This window comes from Rattus norvegicus, chromosome 12, assembly GCF_021556685.1.
Source record: "Rattus norvegicus strain SHRSP/BbbUtx chromosome 12, alternate assembly SHRSP_T2T, whole genome shotgun sequence".
Classification (NCBI taxonomy): Eukaryota; Metazoa; Chordata; class Mammalia; order Rodentia; family Muridae; genus Rattus; species Rattus norvegicus.
In genome coordinates this window covers 49,753,833-49,775,374 of record NC_141545.1, presented here as the reverse complement: position 1 = coordinate 49,775,374, position 21,542 = coordinate 49,753,833, and the positions used below count along the sequence as shown (strand labels likewise).

At 48.6% G+C, this 21,542-nt stretch overlaps 1 protein-coding gene across 3 annotated transcripts in view; it reads right to left on the bottom strand.

The window, feature by feature from the left end:
- Positions 1-21,542, bottom strand: part of Coro1c (coronin 1C) — a 71,930-nt gene that overhangs the window by 41,671 nt on the left and 8,717 nt on the right. For all 3 annotated transcript variants that reach the window (XM_087579210.1, NM_001109327.3, XM_087579211.1), the window contains 1 exon segment: positions 2,422-2,621. In XM_087579210.1, coding sequence (XP_087435336.1) covers positions 2,422-2,621 — 200 coding nt within the window.

The window sequence follows — 21,542 nt, the reverse complement described above, 5'->3', positions numbered from 1 at the left end:
GAGAATTGAAGGACAGATGGCAGACCCATGTCTTGCATCAAGGTGACCCAGCCAGGACTCAACTCCCAGCCCTTCAATGCCCAGGCCCTACTCCTCTCTCAGCACCACTCAGACATGTCGAGTGTGTACATGCTAATGCGGAACCACACGGAGCCTGGGAACCTACTGCCGAGGGAAGCCAGTAACCGTGCCCTTCTACCTCCCTAAGCTATCACTAAGTTTACACCAATGTCAGCCTCTCCTCACAAACAACTCTCAGGACAAAGCCACACAGACAGAACTGCAGCCAGGAGGGCGCCTCCCAACGTGTGGTTCAAGCATAGCAATGGGGGAGGGGTTGGAGGGATGTGTACTATGTGTCTGTGGGTGCACCTGTGTGTGTACGTGTGTGTAGGTATCTTCTATCTCCCCCCCACCCCCCGCACCCTCTTGAGACAGTGTCTCTCAGTGAATCTGGAGCTCACCAGTTTGACAGACTGGCAGCCAGAGAACCCGAGGCCCCTCCTTTGCCCCCTGGTGATGGGGTCACAGACAAACATCACTGAGACTAGCTTGTAAGAAGTCAGGTCCTCATGCTACCTCTACCCACTGAGCTTCTCCACAACCAAGGACTTACTGCGACCTCCTTCCCAGGAGGATGGTCACAGAGCACGTGACAGACTAATACAGGCCACTTACAGAGGTAAGAACGACATCCCCAGACTGGTCTCCCACAAGCGCTGGGAGGCCAAACTCTTCCGCAGTTTGCAGAAGCCAAGGCGGACTCACAGAGCCTTTTGTGGATGTGGAAGCTGAAGGAACTGTCTGAACTCAGGGGAAGATTAGCCATTGAGAGTTTATTTTGGGCTTCTTAATTGGCTTGTTCCATTTCTTTGAAGAAAAGAATGTCTTGAATTCGTTCCTCAGTTTATAAAAAGAAAAATGCTTTCACTCCAAGCAGACCGTGAGTTCCTGACCTGGCAGACAGGCTGTGACTGTCCTCACAGCTGGCCGGCCTGAGCCCTAGCAAGAGAAAGCAATGTTCCTGAGCGCTCGCTACTAATAAAGGAATGCACAGGCTGGAGCGAGGGCCCAGTGGCTAAGAGTGTGTCCAGATGACGTAAGTTCTAGGCCCTGCACCCATAGCAAGGGACCCACGACTACTTGTAGCTAGCTCCAGGGGATCCACACGTACCTGTCCCTGTGAGGGCATGTGGTCACACACACACAGTTAAAAGTAAACCCTTGAGGGGCTGGGGATTTAGCTCAGTGGTTAGAGTGCTTACCTAGGAAGCGCAAGGCCCTGGGTTCGGTCCCCAGCTCCGAAAAAAAAGAACCAAAAAAAAAAAAAAAAAAAAAAAAAAAAAGTAAACCCTTGGAGGAACATACTGAACAGATGTGTGGACTAAACACAACTGACACTCACTTCAAAATCAGGCTATGGCAGGATGGTAAGGCACAATGGTAAGGCACCAGTAAACAGAAACAAAGTATCCAAGTAGAAAAAGCTCCAATTAACGGCAAGATTCACTTTGTCTAATTGGAAGGTGCACTGGGGACAAGTGTCTGCTCTGATCTTCCTATTTCTTCCCAGAGCTGGTTCAGTTGTACAATAATCAATCCAGCCACAGATGTCAAGCACAGGCCTTAAACCAGAACGAGCTGGTTGTGGACATCTGAGAGGGAACTACAAGAACTGGAAGCTTCCCCATGTGAAGTCAAGCAGTGCTCTTGACAGAGGTGGACTTCATGGTCCTACTTTCAGAACCCACGCTCCATGTTGAGACATGCCCTAGTCTGGCGCTGCCACCGTAGATTTTCACCGCATGGGAACAGCTGTACCCAACACCTGCATTTGCACGTCACGTCAGGGACTGAACTCTGAGCTCTAGGGCTCAGGACTCACCAAATCCCCTCCTCCTACAGGCTAAGGAGAGCAGGTGCAGAAGAGCTCCATCTTATACCCAGCTGGGACAGGGCTCAGGGAAAGGCGTGGTCAGGAAAGGACCGGTGCCCACCCTGAGAAGTGCACACAGAGCCACCCAGGTGGGACCCTTCGCTCCTACCGCTGTTAAACAGCACAAATTCTCGGCTACGGTTTATCACCCAGAGACAGGATAAATCTTGAATCTTGTGTTGTGTCTGTCTGTGTGGACGCCGCCAACACCGGCAACTCTGGCAGCATGGGTGGAACCAGGATCATATACAACTAAGCAACAAGAGAGCTAAACTGCAGAGCTAAAACCCATCCCTTGGGACATTTTCTTGAGCTTGTGTTCCATTTACAACTCAAAACCCAAAAGGTCAGAGACTGAAGACGTGGCTCAGTGGGTTAGAGCCCTTGCTGAGGACCTGAGTTCAGTTCCCAGCACCCACATGAGACGACTTAGAAACAGCAGCCTGTATCTCCAGCTCGAGAATGGAGGTCGCTCGCTCACTCACCTTGTGCAGAGGGAGCACCAGGAAGGCCCCTCCCCCACTCGCTTCTATGATGATGGCCACGAATCTGGGGTTGACAGCACAAAAGGAGCTGTCCCAGGTGACTCGGGAGACGCGGATGTCATCGTAGCACTGGTCATTCTTCACTGCCTGTCCAAAGACGTGCCGGAACTTGCTCTGTCGTACCACTCGCCGCATCGTGTCTGCAAAAAGAAAGCAGCAAGAATGTGTGAGAACCACGTGCGTCAAACCTGCACGTCCACAACAGGCGAGCTGGAAACAGCTCCTCGGCACTGTCTGCTCTCCTAAAAGGCAGTCAGTCTGACTGCAGATCCCAGAGCCCTCTGCGGTAGAAGCAGGGAGAGCACTGCAACATCCAGAAAGCTCACAACATCCAGAGGCAGTCTGAGAGAAAGATTAAGGCAGGACCTGAGGGAAAATCCGCCGGGCCTCTCAGGGTGGGCAGGAAGGCTCATCCTGCCACTCCTATTTGGAGATAGGAAAGTACCTAAGGAAGGAACCTTGTAGGTGTGAAGCTGAAGGAAATCCTTTCCTCCCAACCTGCCAGGGTCGTTTTCCAGTTTCTAACACCCTCCCTCATCCCAACATCAGCATCCCCTCTGAGCACTGTGCTGGCTCCCTAGAGTCATTCCACACGACCAACTAAGCAGACTTGAGGCGAGCGGCTGCTGCCCTGTCTCCCTGTGCTGCCACTACCCTCTGCCCTGCAGTTACCCAGACCAACTGCTGGCTGCTAAGGCCCAGTGAGGAACGGGAAATCTGACCTGAGGCTGCCACAGAAGTCAAGAGCCCAGTCTTACAACAAGGAGCTGTAATTAAGTGGGAAGAGGCTGATCAAGGCTTCGCGATGACAGTGAGCCTGCCAGCTCCATTCTAGCAAACATTTGGAGCCATTTACTGGCTACGAGCCATGACAGCCAAAGCCTGAATTGCATGGCAGCGGCAGCTGGACAGAAGGGAAGGAACAGGCCAGTGTGGAGGAGAAAGGAGACCAGGATGGAGGCTCATGTCAGGTCATTCAACTGCTGCAGAGGAAGCTGGGCACGAGGATTGTGGGCAACAGCTAGCTGGGGTCCTGGGACCTCTCTGGGTTACCAGATGGGCATGAACATGGGAGGCTTTGTGCTTCAGGCCCCAGCCCCCCACACCTCAGGTTTTCTAGCCAGCACTTGATGTAATTTTCCCGTCTGCTGCTGTACAGCATTCTGCTCAAAAAGACAAATGGAACTCGAATAAAGCTAAGTGGAACCGGCACATGGCCAAACCCTGACAAACTCACTGCAAACCAGACCGCTGTGAACAGAAGAGGCCAACAGCTGTCTGTCTGTGCCACGTGGGACCTGAGGTGGGCAATGCTATTTCTCGCCTTCTACGTCCCTCCCACTACTAGATGCAGAAAAAGAGTTTATGCCACAGCCTCTGTCCACTTTTGCAAGGCTTATGTGGCAGTGTCCTCTCTGCACTGCTGGGACGTGTGGCTGGGCAGAAGCAAAAGCCCAGCGGCAGGTCCCCACTCCTTGTGTTCTGTAGCCCAGCTGCTGCTTGACCTTCCCTGCTGACTACTGGAATCCTTGGTACAAGATGCTAAGGTCTTACACTCAGCCAACAGCCTTAATTCTTCCTTCAAGAGCGAGTCAGACACAGCTTCTACTGTGGTCAAAAACTCAAGGAACATACCTCCATACTGGCCTCTCTCCAAAGTCACCACCTTCTCAGCCATCAGTTCTACAGGTCACAAAAGCTAGAGTCCCTTCCAGCGCATCTCAGCAAGCATCTCAAAAGATGGCCCAGTGGTTAGTGTTGACTGCTCCCTCAGAGCCCCCACATATGTTACACACACACACACACACACACACACACACACCCAGCTGCTCATGATTGCCTGTAGCTCCTGCCCCAGGGGATCCGACACCTTCTTCCTACTTCCACACATACCTGCACTCACACCCTTACCACACATACACATAAGCACAAATCAATTCTAGTTAGCCGGATTTGGTGCAGGTTTTTAATCCCAGCACTTGGGATGTAGAGGCAGGCAGATCTCTGAGTTCAAGGCCAGCTTGGTCTATTGACTGAGCAGGCAAAGTTACACAGAGAAAACTTTTCTCAAAAAAACTCAACAGAAAAGTAAGCAAAACCAAAAATAAAACAAAAACTAAAAGGTGTCTATCTGTCTGTCTGTCTCTCTTTCTTGCCTTCTCTCTCTCACACACACTCACACATATACTTGAGCATACACACACATACACTTACTTGCGAGCACACACCCCAATACACATATAATCCCACACACAGATGGGGATGCACACAGGTACACACATACACACACGCACACAGGTATACACATACACACATGCACACACATACACACATGCACACAGGTATACATACACACATGCACACAGGTAGCATACATACACATGCACACAGGTATATACATACACACACATGCACACAGGTATACACATACACACATGTATACACATACACACATGCACACAGGTACACACACACACATGCACACAGGTACACACATACACACATGCACACAGGTACACACACACATACACACAGGTATACACACACCCATGCACACAGGTACACACATACATACATGCACACAGGTATACACACACCCATGCACCTAGGTATACACACACACATGCACACAGGTATACACACACACATGCACACAGGTACACACACCATGAATAAGGACAGGAAGGGAGCCCACCCGAAAGCAAACCCAACAACAAAGCTCAGAAGAGAAAATGCCTGTGTCACCGAGAGACCGCCGTGGCCGTACCCACACTCATCTGAGCATCTTGGGAGGAGCTCACAAGGACAAAGGCACATTGTAAATCCCTAGCAGAAGTGCATGTGCACACACAAACAAATACACATGCACATTTTTACAAAGCAGAAAAGTGGAAGCAGTTGTCATGAGGGTGTGAGAGTTGACAAGACAGACATAAATCAATGCAACAGAATTCAAAGTCCAGGGCCAGAGAGAGGCTCAGAGGGAAAGGACACCTACTGCACACGTCTGTGACCTGAGCTTGATCCCCAAACACATGTGAAAATGGTAGGAGAGAACCAAGTCCACAGTGTTGTCCTCTGATCTCTGTGCATGTGCCCACACATACATACATGTGCCGCATACACAGATGTGTCCAAACACATACACATATACACACATACATGCCCAGACATACACACATGTACCCCACACACATATGCCAGCACATACACACACAGTATACACACATACATGTGCCCACACATACACAGTGTACACACATACATACAACAATAATAATCACATTTTAAAAAACTTCAGTCCTGGGGTTGGGGATTTAGCTCAGTGGTAGAGCGCTTGCCTAGGAAGCGCAAGGCCCTGGGTTCAGTCCCCAGCTCCGAAAAAAAGAAAAGAAAAAAAGAAAAAAAAAAAAAAAAAAAAAACTTCAGTCCTGAGGTGAACCGATACTTGCTCTAGCCAACTGACTTTCAACACAGGAACCAAAACCACTCGTGGGAACAGAGTGTGAATGAAGGGTGCAGACACAGCAGAGCAGCCAGGAGCAAGCGGACAGAAAGACGCTGTGATCAGATGGGTTCAGAGCCTCGGCAACAGAGCTGAGACTGCAAAGCTCCCAGAAGAAAACACAGCAATGTGTCTTCCTGGCCCTGGACAGCAAAAGCAAACACAGAGGAGCTAACACCATCGAGGCTTGGAAGGAGCTGTCACCTTCGAGGCCTGCACGTGGGCTCACCGAGATGAAGAACTGACCTCTCCAAGTTAGCCTCTGACGTCCACACACATCACACCAACACACGTGCACCATGGCACACACATCACATCACACACACTACCTAAGATAAACAAAAATACACACAGACACTTGCTGTAAACCCTAAAGCTATCAAGGCACTCACTAATACCTAAAATACATAAACTTGTTAAAAAGGAGACAGAGCAGGAGGACAATTTAAAATCTTAAAGATGGACTTAAGATGGACTTGCCAGGCATGGTGGAGGCAGGAAGGTGAGGAGTTCAAAGCTAGCCTCAGCTACAGATCTCACTTTTGCCTACTGTAAGACCCCAGGTATATAACCAGCACCATTCCCCAAATGCATTAAAGGCCCAAAGGGGACAATGTGCACAGAAGGTGCAAGGCATTACTGTCACTTGGGAAGTGAAAACCAAACCCTCCATGAACAGGTCCTTCGCCCCACAATGAAAACGCAGCAGTCAGAGACTTGCTGAGGGAAGTGTGGGCTGCTTGGGGTCTCTAAGGTGTCGGGTGGGTTGAGCTTTGGAAGGACCTTACAGTTCCTTGTGCCCTAACAGATTTCTACCTACCTGGCTCTTGAGAGAAATGAAAACCAGTACATAAGCCCTCCTCCCCGGCCCCACCCTACAGCAAAGGGAGAACCGTGAGTGAGTGCTGCCTTTCACTGGTTTTTTTTTTTTTTGTTTTTTTTTTTTTTCCGGAGCTGGGGACCGAACCCAGGGCCTTGCGCTTCCTAGGTAAGCGCTCTACCACTGAGCTAAACCCCCAGCCGCCTTTCACTGGTCTAATAGATAAAAGGCCACTGCCCACTGCTGCTCAGCAGGGAGCCCAGGCACCTGAACATCCTACAGTCTGGAGGGACCCAGACCAATGCCTACAAAGGCCAACAGAGGGCATCAGATCCCTTGGAAGTGGAGTTAGAGGGGGTTGTGAGCCTCCACATGGGTGCTGGGACCAGAACCTCAGTCCATGCAAGAACAGACAGGGCCTGACTACAGAGCCATCTCTCCAGCACCACAGGCTTCTCTGAGGGGTCAGGAAACTGTCCCCAAGTCACTGAGTAATGTTGCACATGGCTTTGGTTTTCTCGCTTATACTTTAAGTGATGCATGACACGTATAAAGGTGTGTTTATTTTTAATCTATACAGCGTCCAGCACAGATGCTGTAGGCCTCACTGACTTGTAAACACTGCAACTGGCACTTAAGAGCCCACTAACTTTCCCTACCCAAAGGGGAAAATCCCACCCAGTGCCCTACTGATTAGGAGATGAGTATAACTTTCATACAGAAGAACACTGGTAACCAAGGACTCTGCAAACTTCTGTGTTCTCCCACAGCAGCAGCATTAATACCCTTTCCAAACAAAGACAAATTTGAAAACTGTTCCAAAGACTAGAACTCTAAGAGCCACCAGTGTTGAGAAATGGCATTCAAAAGTTCAGCGGGAAAACTAAGATATCAAAAACAAACTAAAAAAATTAAATGTCTTATTGAAGTTGGATTTTTTTTTAAGTTCTCTTGCCTAAGTGATAAACAGTAAATTAACAAACCACCATGTTTTCTAAGGGAGCTGATTCCTAACTGTATGAGAAAGGATTAATTAGACAGTTCTGACCAAGGAGAGCCAGGGACAGCTCTAAACGCCCTGCCAGGGAGAAGCTACTCCTGAGGTCTGTCAAGCTTTGAATGCTCCCACCGGTACATGACCTTTCTTCATACATTAGTATCTCAGACATAAGAGGACAGTGAGTGGGGTTGGGGATTTAGCTCAGTGGTAGAGCGCTTGCCTACCAAGCGCAAGGCCCTGGGTTCGGTCCCCAGGTCTGAAAAAAAGAAAAGAAAAAAAAAAAGAAAAAGAAAAAGAAAAAAAGAAGAGGACAGAGAGCCAGGCATGATGGAAACTGAGGCAGAAGGGACAGAATTGAAGATCAGCTTGGAATCAGGAGCAAGACTCCAAAAATCAACAAAGCGATAGGCCAGCAGAGAAGAGCTCGTCCAGCAAAGCACTTGGCGTGTAAGGACAGGGCCCACCCTGTCCCCAGAACTGCTGGAGAGAAGCTGGGATGTGGCGCACTTGTAACCCCAGTGCTAGATCCTGGCCAGCTCCAGCTCTGGGGGACTGTCAAAACAGAAGGAAAAAAGGCAAGGAAAATCACCCAAGAAAGACCTTCCTGAAAACACACATGTACCTGTACACGCGCGCGCGCGCGCGCACACACACACACACACACACACACACACACACACACACACACACACACGAGCGCACCACTAAGCAAATCAAGGAAATGTTCCACAGATTTCACAGCCAATTCCAATCAGTAGGAGACAGTGCAAATATGTCTTTTAATTTCCACCAACTCTAGCTGGGTGTGGTGGTACACACCTTTAACCCCTGAACTTCAGAGGCAGAGGCAAAGGCAGAGGCAGGTGGATTTCTGAGTTCAAGGAATGCCTGGTCTACACGGTAACTTCCAGGCTACCCAAGATTATACAGTAAGGCCCTGGATTTACACACAGTTGATGTAAGAACTACAAAACTAACCTATACCCCCTACAAGATGCGATTTTACCACTCTGCCCTGGTTCCAGTAAGACTGACAGATGCTTGGATGAGTTTCATAAAGTAAACACAGAAAGCTAGGTGTGGTGACCCATGTCCATCAGAGGCTGAGAGAGCAGCAGTTTCTGTTTGGGGCCAACAAACTGCATAGCACAGATGTGACAGTGGCTGTAGTGGAAGAGGAAGAGGTGAAGAGGAGGAGGAAGGAGAACAAAATACAAACAACCAAGCCAGACACTGCCACTCACCTGTAATCTAGCACTTGAAAGGCAAAGGCAAGACTAGGCTACCCTGGCCACAAAGCAGATTTGACGTTAGCCTGGGTGACCTGAAACGCCTGCTGGTCTTATGTTAACCACAGACATTTGAGAAGAAGGAACCTCGATGGAGAAAATGGCCTCCAGAGGATAGGGCCGTACCCAAGAACATTTTCTTAGTGATCAATAAGGGAAGGCCCAGTCATTGTGGGTGGGGCCATCCCTGGGCTGGAGGTCCTGGGTTCTATAAGAAAGCAGGCTGAGCAAGCCAGTAAGCAGCACCCTCCGTGGCCTCTGCATCAGCTCCTGCCTCCAGGTTCCTGCCCTCTGTGAGTTCCTGTCCTGTGAACAGTGATGGAAGTGTGAGCAAACAGCCCTCTCCTCCCCAGGTGCTTTGATCACATTTCTTCACAGCAACAGTGACCATGCCTAGAACACCTGACTAGCCCAGTAGAGAGGAAGCTTGAGGCCCAGGCCACACTAAATGTCCTCTCTAGGGCTGGTATCAATCTCGACATGGCCGTTTGTCTCTCTGCCCTGGTTTCTAGGTATCGCTGAAGCCAAAAGAACTGATTAATTACCCAGGAATCTGGGCTTTTTCTTTCATTTCTTAGACAGGGTCTCTCTATGTAGCCCAGGCTAGACTCAAACTTGCAGTCTTCCTGCTTCGGCATCCCAAGTGCTGGATGCCAGGCCTTTGCCTGTCACAGAGCGAGTTGGTAGCAGACAGTATATACCTCAGCTTTGACTCCAAATAAAGAAAGCCTAACTCTGGAAAGTACTATTCATTATCCCTAACACCAAGAGAACAAGAAACTTAGATCTCCTTGTGTTGCAGATAAGCATTAAGGAAGGAAGCATGACAGACCAGCAAGGACCCCACGGCTACAGGCTGGCTCTCCAGCAATGGCTCTGCAAGCCCGCACAGGGAGAGCAGTGCAGTGTTTGAGAAGGGTAAACAGAGGCAACAGAATTGTGACACTGCAATGGCAGAGAATGAACTGTCTCCAAAGCCAGAGTAAACGTCCCTCCATTCTCTCCAGTCTCCACTGATCCCATTTTAAGAAAAAGACCACTGGCATCTCAACATTCCCCTGTTTATTGAGACACTGTCTGTTTAAGGATTCATGCAGATGCATTTCTATGGTGTGTATGAAAGGAAACACATCCTGTAAGAAACACAGGAAAACTCCTATTAGCAAAGTCCTGCCAGCAGCTCTGCAGACACCAGTCCAGAGCATCGGTGAGGAATTCGCAGTAGGCCTCCAACATTCCCCCAGCCAGCGGCAACCACAGAAAGGCTCCAAAGCCTCCTGAGGGGAAGGCCATGCCCCCACACACACACCAGAAGCTGCTGTTTTCATGACAGGCACTTTTAAATGCAGACTGGATGTGTTATATTAAAATAACAGTAGGGAGATAAGAGTTGGCTGCTCTCCCAGAGGACCTGGGTTTGACTCCCAGCACCCACAGGTGGCTCCAAAGTGTCTGTAATTCCACTTCCAAGGGACCCAATGTCATCCAAGTACACATGGTATAAAGACCTGTATGTAGGTCAAACATTTAAATAAACACTTAAAAGATAAACTACAAAAGACAAAAACAAAAACAAAAACAAAAACAAAACAAAACCCAGTACGGTAACAGCTGAGGCAAATGTCTTAAAGTCTGGCGTCCCTTTTAAGAAGTAAGAACTGTCGTAACCCTGTCCACCCTCGTGGAACATGTTCACAAGAGAAGATGATCAAGTAGATGCAGGAGATTCCTGATTAAACACTGAACCCAACACTCATCCTTTCTGGGTAGAAGGTGGCTGGCCTTTAATTTGTCTATCCGTGATGCTCAAAGAATCCTTGTAAGTCATACATTTTCACTGCATTCAACACTAACAGTCACAGGAGACATTTAAAGAAGAAGAAAAAAGGCCATGTGTAGTAGCTCACACATTTAATCGTAGCACTCCGGGTTTCTGTGAGTTCATGATCCAACCTGAACTACAAAGCAAGTTCCAATCCAGTCAGAGCTACACTAGGAGACCTATTTAAAAAAATAAAATAAAACAAACAAACAAACAAAAACAAAACCCAACAAGACTTGCCTAACTTAATACATACTAGGTTTTATGTTTTGTGTGTATGGTTTATCTGTGTAGCTCGTGCATGCCTGGTCCCTGAGGTCAGAGGTGGATGTGAGATCCCCCTGGAGCTGTAGTTACAAATGGTTGCAAGTCACTATGTGGGTGTGGGGAATCAAACCCACGTCCTTGGCAAGAGCAACAAGTGCTCTTCACTGCAGAGCATCCCTGCACTCTAAAAGGACCGCATACGCAGCAATCACACACAGCAGGTCAGCTAAGCTGCAGCTTTGGGGAGGGGCTAGGAGCCCTATGCTCTGCCCTTGCTGGACTTGCTAAAGGTGGTCCTGCTGGAGACCGCTAACTCCGTAACAGACACTGCAAGTACAGGACAAGCTACTGTGTGTGCAGCATACCATGACAGGAAATGCTAAGAACAGTCCAACTCATGAAAGCCTCCAAGTAACTTCCCTTCAGCCAGAGACAGATGGACAGTCTGGGCAGATGCATGTTTCAATTCCATAGCTCCAAGCAATCTGGTTCTAAAATGTTTCTACAAACAGAGAAACAAGAAAACAGACTTATGGGGTTGGGGATTTGGCTCAGTGGTAGAGCGCTTGCCTAGGAAGCGCAAGGTCCCGGGTTCGGTCCCCAGCCCCGGGGAAAAAAAAAAAAAAAAAAAAAAAAGAAAACAGACTTACACTGTGGTTGTGTGGCCAGGCCCGGGCCCAGGAAGTCTGAAGTGGAATTGCAAAGCACTTGCTTCCAGGCTCTGCCGCACTTTCCAGCCTCTCTCAGAGAGGTCACGCCAGCAGCCCAGAGAGAAAGAATTCCTGTGACCCAGAGCCCCAGAGCATGGCCGGCCGGCTTTCCTGCCTTCTCAGCACTGACTTCCACATCACACATCCCTTCTGCCTCTCAGTCACTGGGGCGCTCCTCAGACCCTTCCCTGGGGTGCTGCCTCAAAGGCCACAGTTCCACTGTGATTTTTAAATATCAAGCCACATTGAGCCTCCGCTTCCTGAGCATAAGAACGGGAAAACCAAAATTCAGAAAGGAATCTGGATAAACTACTGAGATGAAGCAAAGAAAGCACCCTGGCCACACCCAAGGAAGTGAATCCTCACTGCTGATTTAAAGCTTTACAACTGCTAACTGCCTGAGAACAACCCACCACCATAAAGTACTAGAAATAGACATGCACACGTGTATACATATGCATACACATGTACACACACACCCGTGTGCACACGCATCCACCAAAAACGCAATCCCTACACGCTAAATTGTGCTAACAGTTCTCTATACTTTCTGAAGCTTTCTAGAACCTTCATATTTCACACCTTGTACTCATTTTAGGAAACGCAGCAAGAGACTACCTGAGGTGAAATGAGCATTTTCTGAGAAATCCAAGGAAATGGCAGCATCATCAAATGCCATCACGGACAGGAAATGAACGGTGGATGCTGTGAGCATGAGGCGACTCTGAAGACCAAGAACCCGTGCTCACACTTGCATGCAGAGACCCACACAGAGCACACAGAGTGACCCGCAGACAGAGTGACACGCAGTGACAAGCACAGGTTCTGCGATTATTAAAGCAGGACGCTAGGAGAAGCCCTAGTTCTCCAATGTCACAGTACATGTTCTTACTACAGAGCTAACATGCAAAGATGCGTGCTCAGAGGCCCTCCCCTGATCTCTGCTAGTCACAGTATCTTTATGATCACAGCTGCCTCTCCCCATCCCTGGGCTCTGAAGGACGGCAGGAGAGGCCTGCATCTGAAGACAGCTCAGGTTCTGCCTGCCCCAGAGAACACAGAGGCAGCCCAGGAACCATCCATGGCTGCAGGCCTCTCCGAGGCCTCTGTAAAGAACCAAACTGATCCCGAGTGCTCAGGCTGAGTGCCGAACTTCTGCAGATGTGAACGGCCCAAGTATTTCAAAACACTCCTGCTACACTGATGACCTACTTTCCTTATCAACAACAGGGAATGGAAAATAAGGCCAAGTACGACTGTCCATTGACTTGTTAGTCAATGAAGTTTCTCTAGCAATAAAATTTTAATAATTCTTTGGAAATTTTATTGTTTCAAGAAATGCAATGACTGAATTCTATGGTCTGAATAATACGATAAAGTAAGAAGGCATGTTCAATAACCCTGTAGAACCAGCTATAGATACCAACAGCATCGCAAAACAAAACGACGTCAGGCGTGACCCAGGAAGCTGAGGCAGGAAGGCTGGGAGTGTGAGGCCAGCCTGGCAGTGCAGTCAGAAACTGAACTTCTTAAAGACACAGCTTCAGCTGAAGACATCTGATGTCTCTCTAATACCATATGCAAAAAGGATGTGTGGACACAAGGAACTCTGGTTCTGGTAACAGACAAGTTCATCCCTGACTGTCATCTCCCTGCCTAAGTTATTCTGACCCCTGGTTATTTCTCCAGCAATAAACTGGGAAACTGTTCACAATGAAATAAAGTGAACTTTCTTTATCATCATTCAAAGCCTAAGTCTACACAGTCTGTCCACCAGTTCACACCTCCCTAGGACACACGTGTGGGTCACGGAGAACAAATCCATTTCTAGCACCCACAGGGTCACACACATGTGACTCAAATGTGAAGGTCCTTTCCCTTCTGGTTCAGTTCCTCAACAATGACTTAAGCCCCAGTCGTGTGCGTGGACTGCACCGGGCACCGCAGGAGACTGACAAGCACCTACTGTCCCAGAAGCTAACTCCAGGCAGATGTGAACTGGACAGGAAGAGAGTAATGGGATAGGACGTGGACATCAAGGGCCAGGAGATCTGAACACAGATGCTTCAGAAAACCTGAGAGTGGAGCCCAGAGCACATGAGGGAAAAGCAGGGCAAGACATCAGCTCATGTTGGGATCACACAAGGCTCCAAGCCAGGTTAGGGATTTCACTTTCACCTGCACAAGGAGGCACAAGCACGAATTCATATTCTCTCTCTCTCTCTCTCTCTCTCTCTCTCTCTCTCTCTCACACACACACACACACACACACACACTACTGTTGAGAAGCCCAGTGTCGAGCACAATCACTTTAGCCTTTTTTTTTTTTTGGTTCTTTTTTTCGGAGCTGGGGACAGAACCCAGAGCCTTGCGCTTCCTAGGCAAGTGCTCTACCACTGAGCTAAATCCCCAACCCCCACTTTAGCCTTTTAAAAGCTCCTCCTGAGTGCAGCTGGAGACCGGGCATGCAGGCAGGAGCAGGAGGGCACTTGGATGCCCTGTCTGAGCCAGAAGTGTCCGTCCCAGTTGGCCCCAGAAAGAGATGGAGTCAGAGGACATCGCCAGCTGGTGATGTGGTATGTGATATGAAGGGCATTTTAAAACACGTGTTAGTGTGACTGCAGAGGCAGTGTGCTATCGCACATGTATGGGGGCGGGGTGTCAAAGGACAACTGGGGGAGTGTCTCCTACCTTGTGAGTTCTGAGGACTAAGCTCAGTGTCCAGGCCCATGCTGAGCACCTTACCAGTGAGCTGGCTCAGTTTTGATCTATGCAGGCCGTGCACTCCCGCCCAGACTAAGAGGCAAGGATGGCTGCCCTCCCACCTCAGCAGCTGCTTCAAAGACCCTTCCCATACAGCCCGGGGCACAAAACCTCCCCTTTTCACACTGATGGCTGGATCTGCACCTGCAGCTGGGATGCAGCTCAGAGGGGAAAATTCTGCTTGGCTGTGTGCAGCCCTAGCTTCAGCAGTCAACCATCACACACACGCACACATGCACGGTACTCTACCTGAAATAAAGTGTATTGAAAGGAAATACACTGAGAAGGCTACTTGAAAATAAAAACAAGGCTAGTGGGCGTGGTGGGGCAAACCTTTAATCCCAGCATTTGAGACAAATATCTGAGTTGGCTCTGATCTACAGAGCAAGTTCCAGGACAGACAGAGCTACACAGAGAACCCCTGTCCCAATAGAGGGAAGAACGGAGGGAGAGAGGGGAGGAGAAAGAATAAAAATGAAAGAAAAAACATAGTTTAGCACACTGGTCTTGTGAGGTTGGGAGTTTCAGGAAAGTGGCTCTTATAACCCCTCCTCTAAGGGGTTCCACAGCAAACGACAACACTGGAATCCTCAACAACCTAATACCTTGTAAGGATGTACCTCTCTTGAGGAAGCAGTTACTGCAAACACGTCAGCTACACAGCCTTAAGAATGTCTGAGGCAGAAGAAAGCACCACACCCCAATTTGACCAATAAAGTGAAACCAGGAAGGAGAGGCAAAGAAAACAAACCCATTTCAGGAGAAGGAGACCCTGGAGCCCAGCAGTCTCCATGACAAGCAGCCTTGATCCACAAGCTCTGGCGCACCCAACCCAGCTTCCCTCCAAACCGTACCAAGACTTTAAAAAGGCTGGGTGGCCTGGCACAGCCTGAATTCCAGCAGCGGGGAGGGTCAGGGTACACGGTCATCTTCAGGCACATGGTGAGTCTGAGGCTCAGTGGCCACCCAGTCTAGTCAATCAGCCCAAGAACCTAGCCTCAAAAAATGGGCAGTGAGGGGTTGGGGATTTAGCTCAGTGGTAGAGTGCTTGCCTAGGAAGCGCAAGGCCCTGGGTTCGGTCCCCAGCTCCGGAAAAAAAAAAAAAGAAAAAAAAAAAAAAAAAAAAAGGGCAGTGATGGTACAGATGTGTCAACCTCGGGCACACACATACACGCACACACACGCAACACACACACACACGCAACACACACACACACGCAACACACACACACACACGCAACACACACACACACGCAACACACACACACACACACACACACACAGAATCGAGTGACAGTAATCCTTCCATAAGCAGCTCCATTTACAGCCTGTAGGAATCTCTAAAACCACTGGAAATAATAAACACCTACAGATACACAAATGTAGTTAGCTTTTAAAAACTGCCAGAATGACAAACACCCACAAATACACAAACGCAATTACAAAACAATCCATTTTTGTAGCATTTGTAGCCCTGAAACCCACCATCAAACTCTAGTGTGCAAAGGAGTTCTGAGTGAATGGAGCACTGACCAGGCAAGGCAGTGACGATCGCCCTACCCAATTCACCTGCGCTGCAGTTCCTCGGGGGCTGGACTAGAAGTCCCCACAGGCTTCCCCTGTCCCTGCTCCTCTAGGGTACACGTGCAGTGAGGACATTTGCAAGGTAGCTCACGTGTTAAAGGGAGATGCACTGAAGAGACCGCTCATCCTTAGCTGGACACACACTAGGCTTTTCCTGAATCCACTTGGACAGTGACTTCAGATGACTGAAAACATCAGCCAGAGAGTGAGATTAGCTCATTTCAGGCGAAGCTCATTGGCCAGAGCTACAATACAAAGCTGTAAGAAATGCTAGCTGGCTGAGGTGCTTCAGCCTATGACCTCAGAACCCCAGGGGCTGAGGCAGGAGGATCTGAATCTCAAGACCAGCCAAGGCCACTCAGTGTTCTGAGAAAACAAGCAAGGGGCTAGGAAGAAGGTGTTCCTGCTCCAATCTCCACATAAAACCTGGGGGATGGCTGCACGTGCTGGAACCTAGCACTGTGGGATTCAGCAGGTCCTGAGCCATCTCGGGCCAACAAGCCCAGCTGCAATGGTACCTTCTGGTTCAGGGAGGACCCTCTCGAGGCAGTAATCAGAGACTGTCAGAGGAAGACTCCTAACACTGCCCCAGCCTCCATCCATGCACACTCATGTGTACTGCACAACATTCAATCCCCTAATACTGACAATATTCTGAATTTGTTCAACTCGACCAAGCAAATGTCCAATACCCACAATGTGGACTGGCAAGATGGCTTAGTGAGGCTAAGAGTGCTTGGGGATAAGCCTGAGAGCCTGAGTTCCTAAGTTCCCCCTCCCAGACCTACATGTTAGGAGAAAAACAACTTCTGACCTCCAGCCTTCAGTGGTCCAAGCACTAAATAAATTAATACGGGTGATTTTGTTGTTGTTGTTGTTGTTGTTTTTTAAAGAAAATACACACGAGTCTCTACCCACACGCATGGCAGGCGATTATGCGATTATTCAACCAACACTGGCTGAGCATCAACTGTGTGCCAGCCAGACTATACTGAGAAACAAAGGCACAAAAACACTGAACATTCTATACCTTCAAGAAATACGGAATACAATGATACCAGTGCTCCCCTTCTCCAACTAGAAACCATACTTCGCTCAGTGTTTAAATTCTACTACCTTGACTCAAAAGGCGGTTGCTGGTGTCAGTGGAGGCGGCTGACAGACCCTGCGGTCAGCTCTCTACCTTTGTAGCACCATGTTTAAAGTATACTCTTTGGTTTTATTTGTTCGTTGCTATTTTTATTTTTGAGACAGGGTCTCACTCTATAGCCAAACTGACCTCAAAATCACTTTGCCTCTGACTTCCTGGTGCTATTGTATGTAATTCCCGTTCTACTCAAACACACTGAACCACAACAGATTCTGCTATCACGACCCTGGCGGTTTGAACAAAACCACCCACACTGCACTTTCTTTCCTCCAATAACTCCTGGTTTAGTCCAAACCAACACCATCACACACCCTCAGACACTGCTTTGCTCTGACATCCCACGGGCTCTCCAGCACCTGAATTCCTCCAGGCTTACTCATGCGCATCCACATCCAAAGAATACGCATGCAAGATGTCCACAGAAGCTTTGAGCTGTGCTTGAGTCCCAGCACTCCAGAAGCAGACACAGGAGGATGTCTGTGGGCTTGAGACCATCCTGGTGAGCTACATAGTGAGCTACAGGACAGCCAGGACTACATAGAGAGACCCTGACAAAACAAGCTGGGCCCTGGTGGTGCACAGCTTTAATCCCAGCACTTGGAAAGTAGAGGCCCGTCTGATCTACAGTGTAAGTTCCAGGCAGCCAACACTATGCAGAGAGACCCTACCTCGAAATAAACAATTAATTACAAACAAGAAAGTCCCTTTTGTACACTTTCAAGGTAAGCTAAAAGGTAACAACGAGAAACCACATATTTGTACCAGGAAAAATCAAGTTCCGGACTCTTCCTGCCCTAAACCCTGGGATATCTTCCTACCCTGAACCCTGGGATATCTGACTCTTCCTGCCCTGAACCCTGGGATATCTTCCTACCCTGAACCCTGGGATATCTGACTCTTCCTGCCCTGAACCCTGGAATATCCAACTCTTCCTACCCTGAACCCTGGGATATCTGACTCTTCCTGCCCTGAACCCTGGGATATCTGAAAGACGCTTAGACTCAGCTGCACCAAAACCTCTGCAGGGGAAGCACCGTAAGGAGTTTACAGAGGAACAGAAAGCCAGGCAGAGAACAGGGAACCTCTGGCCACTGCAAACCTGTCTCATGGCCACCCTTCCTTAATCCTCTTCCCAAAGATCCCAGAAGCCACTGTGCCCTTCCACTATGGTGCCCAGATGGAAAAGAGGAAGGAGGGAGGAGCCCATGAACACTAGCAGAGTCACTCTCTTACGGGTGACAGTAGACAGAGCCTCTTCCCTTCCAGCTGTAGGGCATCTCTGTGTGGGCTCAGCCTGACCCCTCATCTCCTCAACTGTTCTCCTGAAACCCTGTTACCCTGAACACATAGTTCAAAGAGAATCTGCTCATCAACAAGGAAACTCCTTTTCAAAATTTTTGGGCCGGAGAGATGGCCCACTGTTAAAGCTCTTGCAGAGGGTCTGAATTTGGTTCCCAGCACTCATGTCAGACAGCTCTTAAATGCCTTAGCTCCAGCTACAGGTATCTGACACCTCCAGCCTCTGTAGGTCCCAGCACTCATATGTACCCTACCCCTGACACACACACAGAATTAAAAATAAAATACTGTCAGGCAGTAGTGGCCCATGCCTTTAATGCCAGCACTTGGGAGGCAGAGGCAGGCTGATTTCTATGAATTCAAGGCCAACCTGTTCTACAGAGCAAGTTCCAGGACAGCCAGGGCTACACAGAAAAACCCCATCTCTGAAAAACAAAACAACAATTTTTCTTAAAACACTGTTAGCCTGAGATCAGCTGATAGACCACTGGCCTAGCACACAGCCCAAGGTTAGCCCTTGAAGTACATAATGCTTATTTATAACCTCAGCATCCAGGAGATGGACACAATGATCCTAGGTCACCCTCCAACACAGCCTGTCACTGGTTAGTCTGTGATACTGTGATATCATTTGCTTGGCTCGCACCCTTCAGACGTCAGGGTAGCCATGGAGAGCTGCTCAGCTGAGGCAGGAGGCCTCCGGATACATGTCCCACAGAGAAAAGCTAGGAGCTCAAGCATGGGTCCTCCCCTTCCATATGACTTGGCAAGCAAGACCCAGAATTCCACCACCGCCACTAACAGTCTAACACTGCTGCGAGTTGAACGAACGCTCTCTAGAGCTGGGGTTTGTAATGCTGAATCTGTATCTAAAAAGCCACCTGAGCCAAAGCGTGCCTCAAATGTCTGCCTCCAGACAGACCACAGGTCAGAAGATGCCATGGGTTAGAGCTAGTTCCCCTCACTAGGTAGCTCAGTCAGGGAATGCAAGACACCTCACACCCCATGAGACTGAAGTGGCAGTCTCAGGGGGAAAGCCCAGGACTTCCAACTTCCTGCTGAAGCTGTAAGTAGCAGTGGCCAGCACAGGAGAGCCCCGGGCACCCAGCCACCCTACTCCTAAGAGACGTCAGGCAGTGATCCGGCCCAGAGGAAGGACACTTGTCCCAAGAGCCTGCTGACCTGAGTCTGATCTCTAAAATCAAGTAAAGAAAGGGGAGAACCAACTCCACGAGGCCGGCCTCTACTGTGTACCTATGGCACGGCATGAGCACCCTGCTGCACACACCATGCGCTCACAAACGTTCATGGTAAATTTTAAAAATTAAAGATAAAATAAAACCGGACAGCACATCTTACCAAGGATCATCCAAAGAGCAGTGGCCTGCTCCCGTTGGCTCCAGCGACTCTCTTGCTTGCCAAGAGAAACTAAGACGACAACCGATGTTAAGCTAAAGATACTCCTAACCACAAAATGAGCTCAGCGGCTCTCCTGTAAACTGTTCTCATAAACCCCAAGTTTGGTCCTCAGCTCCAGGAGGTCATCTTCAGTGAGCTCATAAGCACATGCCCCTACATACACACACACTCCCAGGGACGGACGCGCGCGCGCGCACGCACACGCACACACACACATACACACACACAACACACAAACACACACACATACTCAAAAACACACATACACATTCACACACACTCACACACACACACACACACACACATTTTTTAAAATAAAAATTGAAATCCCTCTGCTTAATGGAGATGAAATTTTAGTGAGAAATGTACAGAGACCGCCCAAAGCCTGTATGCCCTTTTTTTCTTTAATACAGAAATTTCACTTGAAGTAGCTCTGTTCCTAGTTCTGTAGAGCTTGCCTATTTAATAAAGTTCTAGAAATATCGTTAGACTTCCTTATTTTTATTTTACATGCATGTGCATTTTGTCAACATGTGTACCTCTGTCCTACATGCCTGCCTGGTGCCCTTGGAGGTCAGAAATTGCTTCGGGTCCCCCGGAACTGGAGTTAGAGATAGCTGTGAGCAGCCATGTGGGCGCTGGGGATCAAACCCACTCTCCGAGAGCAGCCAGTGCTGGTAACCACGGAACCGTCTCTGCAGACATAGCTAGCTAATGTCTTTTTTAAAGATGTTTAATTTTTTATTTTTTTTACTAGTTATTTTATTTATTTACATTTCAAATGCTATCTCCCTCCCCAGTTTCCCCCTACTTTTTATTTCTCTGAATATACTGTCGCTGTCTTCAGACACACCAGAAGAGACACACCATCAGATTCCATGACAGATGGTTGTGAGCCACCATGTGGTTGCTGGGATTTGAACTCAGAACCTCTGGAAGAGCAGTCAGTGCTCATAACCGCTGAGCCATCTCTGCAGCCCTAAAGGTAAAAGCCTGTACACACACTTGGGGGAGGCCTTCGGCACTCCCCGCTCCACTCCTTCCTTTAATGCAATTGGTCATATGTGTGTGTTTCCTGCTGTGTTAGGAAAATGTCCTGAGAGTCCAAATCAGAGTCTGTGTAGAAATACAGCACATGAACAGCAGGCATAAATATTGACCAGATGATCTCAAGTTTGGCCCAAAAATAACAATTTGGATGTAGACGTATTACAAGTGTTTAATTAGAGCTTTTTCTTAAATCTGAGGTACACTACTTTTAGCATCTATTTTCTTTGTAAGCATTATAAACGTTAATAAAGTCTTCATTTTTGGGTTTGGGGATTTAGCTCGGTGGTAGAGCGCTTGCCTAGCAAGCTCAAGGCCCTGGGTTCGGTCCCCAGCTCTGAAAAAAAAAAAAAAAAAAAAAAGAGAAAAAAAAGTCTTCATTTTTT